The sequence below is a fragment of the Leguminivora glycinivorella genome, chromosome 3, assembly GCF_023078275.1.
Source record: "Leguminivora glycinivorella isolate SPB_JAAS2020 chromosome 3, LegGlyc_1.1, whole genome shotgun sequence".
NCBI classification, from domain to species: domain Eukaryota; kingdom Metazoa; phylum Arthropoda; class Insecta; order Lepidoptera; family Tortricidae; genus Leguminivora; species Leguminivora glycinivorella.
In genome coordinates this window covers 6185554-6198621 of record NC_062973.1, presented here as the reverse complement: position 1 = coordinate 6198621, position 13068 = coordinate 6185554, and the positions used below count along the sequence as shown (strand labels likewise).

Genomic DNA, 13068 nt, shown 5'->3' with positions numbered 1-13068 from the left:
TTTAAAAAATGTGGGCATTTGAAAAAATTGGAACTCACAGAGTTGTTAAAAAAAGTTAAATCGCTGTCGGTTTTGCAACGATAATTAAGCATGGAATTTCAATAAAAACATCGTGAATTATACTAAGCTATAATCTAAATTCAGAACGTGAAAAAAGTTTAGTTTTAAATACAGATTTCAAGCTTGATTATCATTACAAAACTAACAGCGATTTATGTTTTTTGTTAACAACTCACGCTAATTGAAAGTCATAAATTAAAAAATGCCCATGTAAACCCATGTCACTTCTATACTACGACTTCTAATCTATGCACTCTATGCAGGGCTCATCATCGCGACCGAAAGGTCGTAAGCGCCGAGTAAAATCGTAGCGCTTGCGACGTTACGGAAGCAGGCCATTGGTTCACACCCCGCCCCCTCGCCCCGCCTTCAGCTTACAGGCTGTGACACGTTCGTTGTTTGCTATAGCTCCTCTATACGAAGTAATAATTACTCAATGCATGCCTGAATAATGGCATCAAGTTCCCCACCTCATTTAATTCATCTAAATCCCTTAAATCGTCAATAAAATAATCTCTCTCCATTTTCTTTGAACAACAGATAAATCACACGCGATGCGATGGTAATTATGGTAAAGCCGAAAAAAGCCATAGATTACAAAGAAACGTCAAAATAGACAGCTACTCTATGCTTACTCAGTCGTTAAACTATGTGGTACCTAGGATTAACTTTTACTCCGAGAGTAAAGTCTGATTAGTATACTCCCTGCTTACTCTGCATTTATTAATACTGAATTTCACTAATCATGAGTTACACCGCGGATTATAGTTACGACTACTTTACTCCATGTTTATTAATAATACTGTTTTTGAATTACACTCAGGTGGCGTGGCGCGGACGCCCGTTGCGCGCCCCGAGACACGCGACGGTCTGATGTGGCCGGTGCCTTACGTTAGCGAAGATTATACTTTAATAATGCTAAAATAAAAGAGGTGAGCTTTTACCATCATGGAGAGATTCAAATTTAAAGTAAGACTGACGTTTTTTGTTTAATTAAGGTTTCTACAAACGGTGCAGATTTCAGGTCAATGCCGTCTGTAGGAGCAAGGAATCCAATCGATCACTCACATGCCGTAATGTATTGTAAATTGCGTGCGAGTATCTGTGACGTTAAGAGCGGCCATTACACTAAACTAGTATCGTCAGATAGCTCATAAATTATAAACCGGCACGAGTTCCAAAGCAACTGCCGTCAGTTAGTTGTCATCTATTTTAGAATGGTGATAACGTTATCAGGGAACCAGTTAATACTCGTACCTACCTCCATTACACGATGCAAATTGTGGTTCAGTTCAGGCTGATATTAAATTATACGGCATAAAAAAAAGTTTAGACGTTGGACTCGGATCTTGCGTGATGAAAAATGATTGTGACTTTTGACTCGGACTGAAACCCAAATTGACCCAATTTTATTGTCCCACTCCGACCAAAATTTCTGATTAGGGCAAAAACTGCCTAAGATTTCGGTACTAGTGCCAAAACAGTATTTTCGGAGTAAGGCCGAAAGTTCGGTTGTGCTCTTGTTTCGGACGTCCTCTGCGAGCAAACTCTGGGTCCTGCAATACCTACCTACTTAAAATCCACTTTCGGTCGTACAATATTAAGCGTATGGAATCAAAATGTACTCACCTAATAGCATCATAACACCGACGAAAGACACGCAGGAGTACAAGAATGGTAGATAAGTCCATAAATCTGCGAACAAAAACAAATCGTTAAAATCTAATCAAGATGCATTGTTCCTCTACTTTAGATGACGAAGTTTTAAAGTAGGCTTATTAAGGTAAAGCAGTGCCAAGAAAAATACCTCGTTAGCACCAGCTTCTTCGAAGTGGTGTACTTACACGTAGAGAAGCTTATGCTCAGATGCCTCTATGGGCGATAAGGTTACAATTATGTCGATAATAATTCGTTTAACGCACGGAGATGCGGTCTGTACATTCAGCAAAAATATAAAAAAAATTAAGGTAGCACCTGCCCCTATAGCACAACTTGCCTTGTCGCGCGCGAGTCCATACTTGAAGTCGCGCTCGATGGATGGACTCGCGCGCGACAAGGAAAGATGTGCTAATAAAGGGTCTGGACATACAATTGTGTATGTTTATTGTTTAGTATAATAATTTATTATTATTATTATTTGTATGTCCTTTCCAGTTCTCGGGACCATGGGGTCCCGGACTTTTGGGAGGCGTGCGTGGGGCCGAAGCCAACAGCGCAGAGGCCCTTTAAGACAGTTTAATTTAAAAAGTAATGTGACACTAACCGGCGATTATCCCTGTCTGCACTATAGTAATGCACCCAAGGACAAGCCCCGGTTAATGTAGAACTATTGTAAGAAAATGGTACAAAAAGAAACCGGGCTATTAGGTTGAGTTGCTGGTGGATTGGTAACCGGTACTATCGGAAATACTATGGCACCTGCCTTGCTCATATGTTATAAAACATGACAAAATAGGCAGGCGGTGACTCGCCAACTCACTATATGGGTCCCCGAAAACGGCCGCTCGCACGGAGCGACAAGGGGACAACATTTCGTGAGCGGCTCAGGGTGCGGAGAGGTGTGCGCCGCTTTCTACCCAGTCTGTACGAAACAGCCACTGTGCCAACTCGCGTCTTATGCATATTTCACTTCCACCCTGCAAGCATATAGCTCTGGCACCCCACTCTGGACGGCCGGTTAAGGCAAGCCAGAGGTGAGAGTCCTGCGGCCCCTGCTCAGTGTTCACTCCGGCCGGTCAGTGAAGGCAAGCCGGAGGGAGGGGCCTGGCCGACTCTCGGGGGCATGGGACCCAAGGGACGCCACTTCCCATTCAGCTCGCCACAAGCTGCCCTGGGGGCTTATTATTATTATTATTAGGAGCCTGTTATGTCCCACTGCTGGGCAAAGGCCTCCCCCCTCTTTTTCCAATCTTCCCGATCTCGGGCAGTTTCGAGCCAGTTGTTAAGGAAGCAATCCAAGTATAATAATACCAAAAGTATTTTCTGCCACGAGTGACTTAGCATTTTTGAACTTTGGAATCTAAAACTAATTACAGCTGCTGACGTTTTTGCACTGTACCTAAAAGACAAGACGAAGCGGTAATAGGGACAATGACCGATATACGACATTCGCCTGTCGAATGTCGAACCGAAACCGAGTTATTTAGGAGCTGCCCTGAATGATAAACGGTAAAAATAGCCTGAATTATACTCGTCGGCGATTGTGAAGTGAAATAATAAGCATCGGTTATTTAAGATTTGATGGAATCCGGAAAATAAATAAAAGAAAAGTCTTCGGCGTTCAGCATGCTATGTTAGATCTTTTGCACAGCTTTAAACACCTCAAGAACAATTTAGGTAAATGCATGATAGGTAGAACGAAAAATTTACACAAATCAGATAAGATTCGACGAATGATTGTTCAAATACCTACAGATTTATGTTACTTACCTATTTACTTAAGAGTTTAACTATATAATAGCGAAAGTAGGAAAGGAGCATATTTATTTAACACATATCATATGTTTGTTATCTTATCTATTTATCATATGGGTATATTAAGCTTTCATTTAAATTAAACTAACTTAAATGTATGTGCGCAAATATACACCGGCATTTAAAATTATTGTTATGTAAGATTTTTAAGACGAGCCAATTACTGAAGGAGTAAACCCGGCAGGCAAGCATGGTCGCGCGATAAGTGATATAAAATCAGGCCGTGCGACCTGATTTTATATTACAGGACGTGGACGGCCTGATGTTTTATCGTTTATCGCGCGCCCATGCTATCGGTGCAGTAATCAAATAGGTACGTAATATTCACTGATATGATTTGAAACTAAACTAACTTGTCAAACCTTAACCGCTCATTTTCAATGCACTTCGAAGGCCGTACAAATATTTCCTTTGTCTAAGACAAAGCAATTGCAAAGTTTGCAGTACAAAGTGACAAAGCGCACAAGTGTTGAATATTAAGCGCAGTTTGGCACTACTTAGCTTAGACTTAGGTTAGGAATGATTAATTAGTTTATTTATGAGGCCAGCTGCGTCGGAAACATGTGGGTGGACAAAGACAGTTATTGACAAGAAGATATAATAGCGCGATATTAATTTATTTATGAAAAAATAGCAAAGGAGACCAATAGCAGTATATCCAATCTTGTTTCGTCACAATTTCTACATAGATGATCAAAACTAAATTTCTGACCGACGTGACTGTACAAGCTTCCAAGAACTGATTATAATATTAGGATAGAAACTAAATTGTATTGCGCCCTCTGACTTGTTGATATTTAATTTAACTTTCGTTCGTTCACTTCACTGATGTTCTATGCCATTGCTGGCCTAACGTTTAGGAAGCCTCACTGCTTATTTAGGTAGCTTGTTTGCTGCGACAAATATTAAAAAATCTGAATTTCTAATCTCTATCTCGTATATCGTTATTTGTTGTTGATCGTCATTCAAATACTTATCTCTTGATCGTTCTGATATGCAGTTATGATTTGCATATTAAAACGATATAGAGGGCAGATAATAAATTTTTGATTTCTAATATTTGTGATAGGGCCTTTAAACTGGACAAAACCTAGAATATACCTCTGTAACAGCGTACGTAACAGTTACTAGTAAAGCAACATACCTGTCGCACGCGAGTAGTCAAACATAATGCGTATGTGCCCAATCAACATAACAATCTTTCCGTATGGAATTGTCTGCTGTGAGGCATCTATTATTTGTGGTTAATTGTGTGTGAAGAACGACGCAGTCTCGCTGAACGTTTTATACCGGTTTATGATCGTCATCAACATTTATTAGGTATCAATCAACAGAGGCTTCCATAATGACGACTGGCGTACTAAGGGTGTTAGGGTGTTACCATACCAATCGATTATGATCGACATGAACCAGTCGATGTCAATCCATTGAGTCTACCTAAACAAAGCGATCGATCGACATCGACTGCTCAATTGTTCAAATTCAACGTCAATCGATGCCACAGATCGATCGGTGGTAACACCCTTCCACGAAGAATTCCAACCAGAAAAACCTGTACCTAATCTCTATAAGCGTGCGGCAATGTAAGAGAAGCACAACTATATAATTATATATGTGCGTGCGATAGAGATAAATGACGGCCGGTCGATGTACGAAATACTTTATATTTGACCTCATTATCCTGGCTATAAGAGAACCCGGACTAAACTAACTATATGGCTCTGCGATTCATAGAGGATCTTGGCCTTCAAAACGAGAGCACGCCACTTATCCCGGTCCTGCGCAGCTTCCTGCTAATTATCGGCTTGTAGCTGACACAGATCCGCCATCACACTGTCTCCCCAGCGGTATCTGGGCCGACCCGCCGGGCGGCTACCAGTTTGTCTTCCCAGATACGCCCTCTTTGCAGCCCGATCCTCTGCCATAAGAAAACCCTAATGTCTTACATTTTCCAAGACATGTCCTTCAAATTGTACCCACGCATTAGTTTAGAATTCACAATCCTGAATCCTACGCTAGAATAGGTACTTAAGGAATGCCGTCAGACTGGCTAGACCTGGTGTTACGGCAATAAACATATCGAATGCAATTATTTGCTGCCTGAAGGATTGGTCAACATTTACATACTTGTTAAAATATTACGACATACATATTAATTATCAATTACGACAGGTTAGCTTCAGTAGAGAGGGAGAACCCAAAAGGAGCATTAAAAAAATACTAAGCTTGATGATTTGCAGCAATACTAGATCAATTCCTTTCCAACCTCCCTGATATGACATATTTTAACCCGAACATGTCCACTAGTGCGTAGCACCAAGTAGTGTGAGCATCAGAAAGATTTCATACAAGATCCCTGTATGCACAGGACAGTAAAGATATCAGGGAGGTAAAAAAAGTTTCTCGACAGTACGCAAATATATCAGAAATTTCAATGGGAAAGCAAAGAGAATGCTTTAATATCGACACGATTAAAATACTCACTAAACAAAGCATCAATACTGGATCGGTCTCCTTCTAACCAAGCTGATATGACGTACGCCAGCCCCAACATGGCGACCCCAAGTAACGCCAGCACCAGAAACCCTCTCAGGCCTCTGTAGCCGGGGAGCCCGGAGCTCTCGGAGAAGCGGTAAGCGAATGGTAGAAAAAGTAAAAAAAGTTACTTTTTAAAATTTACTCACTAAGCAAAGCATCAATACTGGATCGGTCTCCTTCTAACCACGCTGATATGACGTACGCCAACCCCAACATGGCGACCCCGAGTAACGCCAGCACCAGAAAGGTTTCGTACACGCGCCCTCTCAGGCCTCTGTAGCCGGGGAACCCGGAGCTCTCGGAGAAGAGGTAGGCGAATGGTAGAAATACGAAGAGGGAGAGGTTTGAGAACAGGAATACATGGTTCCATAGACCTGTAACAATAGAGAGTACACCTTAAATCCATACTAATATTATAAATGGGAAAGTGAGTGTGCCTGTTTGTTTGTCCGTCTTTCATGGCAAAATGGAGCAACAAATTGACGTGATTTTTTAAGTGGAGATAGTTAAAGGGGTGGAGAGTGACATAGGCTATTTTTTGTCACTTTTTAACGCGAGCGAAGCCGCGGGCAAAAGCTAGCATATTATTATTGTAAAAAAATATATATAGTTATTTAAGTTAAAAATATTGATAACTGTAATGATAGCTGTTTTGTTCTGTAAATAAAATAAAAATAATTAGAGATCCAAGAAATTGATCCATTGTACACAGTCTGTCAGATGATTTGAAGGCAAACAATATATTTATCAAACGTGAAAGACTTATGTAGTATGTCCATAAATTTGCTTTTATCTGTGTAATTGTTCAATGAAAGGCAGTAAGTAATTTACTGATAGTTCAATTCATGTAACAGAATTTACTACTTGAGGTAATTATTAATCAATATACTAGCACAGTTAAAACACAACACCTAACAGAGCATAATTTATGTAAATATTTCAAGTGAACATTGTTTTCCAATGCATCAAGAAAACCAATGGCATTAGTTAGTTTATATTGTATGCCTTTATATTATACACTTGAACAACAGTTTACTTGATACATTTGCTCTGCGTAGCCAATGATAGATGATAGTAGGAGGTAGGAGACAATAGCAAACAGTAAATAGTAAACAATAATAGGTAGTAAACAGTTGAAGAATAAGTGTATTTTCACATTATCCGATCTGATATCGGATGTAGAACTGATATCCCATACATTTAAGCCTCCATCTTTGATTTTTGCTTTTGTAATCCTTCCTACATCCGAAATTGGATCGGGTAATGTGAAAACGGTAGGATGGTAGGCTGTTTTTCTATTATTGCAAATTAATTTTTTTTTAATAAATAATGAAATAATAATAAATAAAAATTCATCTGAAAGGAAAACAAAAAAAAAATCAGATTGTGTAATAAAAAAGGTGAATTCTTTCATAATTATTATATTCCTCTCAGAGGCTAAATATTTTCACCATTTAATTAATTCTCAATGCCACTAATTATGCAGCAAACTTCACACATTAACCTAATTATCATTGTTTTCTAATGACTGAACTGAAAACTAATGACATAGTTATTCATTTCCAACCTATCTGTAGGTATGGCAGATTGGCTGCGACTCAAAAATTTGATTTAATATCTTTTAACTAGCAGTTGCTGCTGCCTATAAGCCTGATAATGCTACTAGATATGAAACAGCCTGTTATTCTAATTACAGTATGAATTAATGTCAACTCAACTCACCTTGTATCAAGGAGCTGTTCAGCCATTTCACATAATAGCTGTTTGGGTACAGTATGAGCACCTCATTGCTGACTATAGACACAGGCAGCAGAAGCAGCGACCCCAGGGAAACGGCCAGTGCGAACGTGCACAGCCATAGACTAATGCGGTACACTTTAACCTCATCCTCGTCGGCTGACAAGAAGTCCTCATGGTCTCGACGACGAAACTTCTCGATCAGCATAAACGAGAACAGGTAAAGCAGGATAAACAGTAGCAGGAATATCTACAACAAAAACAAGAACAGCTTTAGTTTCTCCTTATTCCGGAATTACGTGATGTGAAAGCTCTTTGTTTTGATGTAGAAAACATGAACTCACTATCTGTTCCCTGACATTATTATGGAATATCTGTTCACGCAAGTCCGCTTCTTCATCATCCATCGTCCATCCGTTTAGCACTTATCTTTTGTTTTTTATTTCGACGATATATTTCACAAAATACCACTTCATTTTCACTGTTCACAACATTCTTTTTGTAGCACAATTCTGTACACTGTATTTTTTTCTTTGTCACTTCACAATACACAGAAACGCGTAGTCATTATTTTTAAAGTAGCGAATAAAATTAGATAATCGGTTGCTCAAAACACTCGGATAATTTTTATTAGACTTGCCGTGACATATTTATTTAATTTGACACTGAACGACTGCAATCCATCGCAAACGTAAACTGCGACGAATGCGTTTCACTTCACTCACACCTTGCGACCTTGCGTACTTCGCTTCGCAGACGCGATTGACGCGAACGAATGAACGTGAGGAACGTACACAATGACAATGCTACCAATACACATGACGCATTGAACGGAACTGAAAAGAACGAACAGCCAGGCAAGCAATTATGGTCGCTCGATAAGTGATAAAATAGCAGGCCGTCCCAATCGCACTATTTGTAAGTGCGATAGGGACGGCCTGATATTTTATCGTCTATCGCGCGACCATGCTGGTTGCGCAGAATAAGTGTAAAGCTCCCCATTCACGGTACGATACATCTGTACGATCCGTCGCAACAGATTAATCGAAACGACCGATCGACAGAGTATTGTTAACATCGTTAAGGATTTACTTGATCGCACACGATATCGCAAATCTCAACAAAATCTTGTGCGAACGAGTGTGTGTGGCCTCTTGAGACCACCGATTCTACTTTTATTTTTTTTATTTCATAGTTACCTACTGATTTTAAGCGAGTAACGGGCGTAGACCTATATATATAGGTTTCCTATTTCAGTGGTAACGAGGGCTGGGGGTCGATCGCCTCGTGTGTGTCAATCAATCAATCAATCAAAATATTCTTTATTCAAATAGGCTTACAATAAGCACTTTTAAATTGTCAACAGTGTACAATATTCATCTTATTCTAAATATCAGAGCAATTTATTGGTGCAATAAACAATATTGTTTTAAAACTACATTGATTTAATAAAATGATATCAATCTAAATTGTATAAAAAAATACTAGTATAAAAACTTCTAGAATAAATTCTAAATGTCAAAAAAATTGTATAAAAATACATTGAATTATCAATAATTATCATCATTAATAAGCTATATAATTAATGGTTTTCAACAATACTTGTATCCCACGGTGTTTCATCATTCATGTAGTCTTGTGTGCTGTAGTAGGCTTTAGAGATCAGTATACGCTTTACATAATGTTTAAATCGATTAAAAGACAGTTCAGTGATGGCATTAGGAAGTTTGTTATAAAATCTTACACAATTACCCATGAATGATTTTTTAATTTTATGGAGCCGAGTGAAGGGCACTGCAAGCTTATGCTTATTTCTAGTGTTTATATTATGTACATCACAGTTTTTCTTAAATTTACAAATGTTTTTATGTACATACATAATATTCTCATAAATATATTGACAATGCACTGTCATTATATTAATGTCCTTAAACTTATCTCTAAGTGAGTCTCTATGGTTCATTTTGTATATTGCTCGAATAGCCCTCTTCTGCAGAACAAATATGGTATTTATCTCTGAAGCACTGCCCCATAGTAAAATACCATATGACATAATGCTGTGAAAGTAACTAAAATAAACTAATCGAGCTGTTTCCACGTCTGTTAACTGACGGATCTTGCTCACTGCAAATGCTGCAGAGCTCAGTCTATTCGAGAGGGTAGCAATATGGGGACCCCACTGAAGTTTAGAATCTAAAGTTATGCCAAGAAAAACTGTACTATCTACCAGTTCCAATTCCTCATCCTTCACAACGACACTTGCTTGTTCATTTTTAGCATTACTCGTTACAAACTTAATACATTTAGTCTTTTTCTCATTTAACAATAAGTTATTAACACTAAACCAATTAACTACTTCGGAAATAGCATTGTTTACATTTTCACAAGTTTGTTGCTGACGTTTGACTTTGAAAATAAGGGAAGTATCATCTGCAAACAATACTATATCATGGTGGGTCTTTACAAGATATGGCAGGTCATTAATGTAGATAAGGAACAGGAAAGGCCCCAATATTGATCCCTGCGGTACACCCATAGAGACTAGTGACCCCGGTGAGCGCTGTCCATTCACGTCGACCCTTTGTATTCTATCGTGTAAGTAAGATTTGACTAAATTTAGTGCCGATCCTCGCACTCCATAGTAGTGCAATTTCCTGATCAGTGTTTCATGACAGACGCAATCGAAAGCCTTAGATAAATCACAGAAGATACCCAAGGCATCCTGTGACTCCTCCCAGGCATCGAAAATCTGTTTGATTAGCTCAACACCAGCGTCGGTTGTTGAGCGACCCCGTGTAAAACCAAATTGTTTATTGTGCATTAGATTATTGATGTTAAAATGTTGCAATAGCTGAAATAACACTAACTTTTCAAAAATTTTGCTGAATGTCGGTAACACTGATATCGGTCTAAAATTAGTGGGGTCGGATGTGCTACCAGATTTAAATAATGGAATGACTTTACTGTGTTTCATAAGATCAGGAAACTCACCACAATCAACACTGTTATTAAAAATAACTACCAAGTCAGGCGCTACAATTTCTATTAAAGATTTAACACCATGGACAGAGACTCCCCAGAGGTCACAAGTTTTTTTAACATTAATTGATTGAAATGCCTTAATTATATCTGAGGTACTAACATGTTCAAATACAAGGTCTCTACTACATTCTGTGACATTATCTTCTAACAATGTAACGGCAGATGCGGGTGATGAATTTAAGTGCCTAGTTGTGGAAACTGGTATATCAGTGAAGAACTTTTCAAATTTTGTTGCTACTTCTAAATTGGAATCTACAATTTTGCCATCAATTTTTAATTTCAGTTCATTTGTTCTTTGCTTTGACCGACCAGTCTCCACGTTAATTACTTTCCACGTTGCTTTAATTATATCGGAACTACTTTTAATTTTCTTGCTTAAATAATTACGTTTAGCGGTATGACAATCTAATTTAAACTGTTTCGAAAATTGTTTGACATGTTCTTTAAATTCATCACTCGTATTAAACCGCCGTTCCTCATACAAGGCATACAATGCACGTCTTCGTTGATGTAACTCTGCAGTTGCCCACTCACTAAAAACTGATGCATCACTAACCGTGACCGTTTTTGTTGTAAATATCGTATTATAATTTTCCATATATGTGTGAAAGAATGAATTATACATATCATTAGGACTCATGTTTGGAGACAGAACGGGTAGCGCCTGAACTAAACTCTGTTTCATTCTTTCCACGCGGTCCGAGGTTACTGGTACAAAAGTTATCTGTTTTTTCCAGGTATTTTTCCTAGCAGCTTCAAATACCATTAATTGACCTAAATGGTCGGACTCTAAATTGCTGATTACATTTTTTGTAATAGGAAAAATATCTGTGAAAATATTATCTATACAGGTTGCACTAGTAGCAGTCACTCTAGTAGGCTCCATAAAAATGTGGTTCAGATTACATGATTTGAAAAATTCAACAGCCTACAACTTAATGTCGAATTTTCTAAAATATTTACATTAAAGTCGCCGCAAATAAGTAATTTCTTGCTGGAAGGCGATATTTTCAGTAGCACAGATTCCATTATGCTTTCAAATAATTCAAAATTACTTAATGGCGGCCTATACACGCACACAACAATAAATTGCTCCAATTCTACTGCACTTAGTTCTATAGTCCGTTCAACAGACATGGACACAATATCCTTGCGTTCCTTAAATTTTAACTGATTATTTATTATAATTAACGACCCACCATGTATGGAACTATGCCTGGTGAACGAACTTCCTACCTGGTGATTAATAAATTGAGGCATTAATTCATTATTTTTTAACCAGTGTTCAGTAATACATAAAATATCTATATAAAAATCCTTCATAAAAAGTTCAATTTGTAAATCTTTACCTCTAATACATTGAATATTTTGATGCACCAGGTGGATATACTTCCCTTGCTTACAGTTTTTTTCCTTATATTTACTTAAGTCTAGATTGCCAGAGACAGAATCTTTTGTCTTAAAAGCTAGTTTAAATCATTGGTTATGACTGGAACCAATTCCAAGTTCATACTTTGCTGCTCAATAGGAGCAGAATTGTCTGCCAAATTTTTGGCAGAAATGTCAAGTAAATAGGATAGCGATAATGCTATTTGTCTTTTGTAATAATTTGAAAGGTAACAATTACCTTTAGTCAAAAATACCATAGGCATATGGTATTTACTAACAAATTTGTTAGTGTCAATTATGCTAACCTTACTACTATATGTACAAAGATTATATAAAGCTATATTTAACTTATGTCTAGTGTTATTTTCTGCCTCTGACATTTGGGAACAGTAGGGGAATGTGAAAAAAATAATTTTATGCACTGCCATTGAGTTTAACTGTTCAAAGTATTTGACCAAATTATTTTTGTTCACATTGCCCCTATTTCCCATAAAGATAAGCAGTGTCGTCTGAGAATGAATATCACTGTCATTTAAAATTTGTTTTAAAATATTTTCAAAACTACTATGAGGCAAACAATGGTTGATTGTACTAAGTCCCTTTAAGTAAAAGTTTAGAAATGAGCTCATATCGCTTCCAATTTCATCACAGTACATAATAACATTAGGCTTAGGTATACATTTTAGAGAAGTGTCGAAAGAGCTACTACCACTTATATGCTGTTGTTGTAAACTGTCATACAGGCTTGGGTAGAGTGTGCTGGTTGACAAATCCCCGGTCACCTGCTTACATGCACATGACTGGGCATTGGTCAACGACTCAAAGCGG

General features: G+C 38.0%; 1 protein-coding gene across 1 annotated transcript in view; it reads right to left on the bottom strand.

Annotated features, from left to right (window-relative positions):
- LOC125242662 (protein Lilipod) overlaps positions 1-8590 on the bottom strand; it is a 48432-nt gene extending 39842 nt beyond the window's left edge. The window contains exons 1-4 of the mRNA XM_048151512.1: positions 8154-8590; positions 7795-8059; positions 6219-6446; positions 1690-1755 (exon numbers count right to left, since the gene is read on the bottom strand). Of these exons, the coding sequence (XP_048007469.1) occupies positions 1690-1755; positions 6219-6446; positions 7795-8059; positions 8154-8216 (622 nt within the window). The 5' untranslated portion in view covers positions 8217-8590. The remainder of the gene's footprint in view (positions 1-1689; positions 1756-6218; positions 6447-7794; positions 8060-8153) is intronic.
- Positions 8591-13068: the final 4478 nt, after the last annotated feature.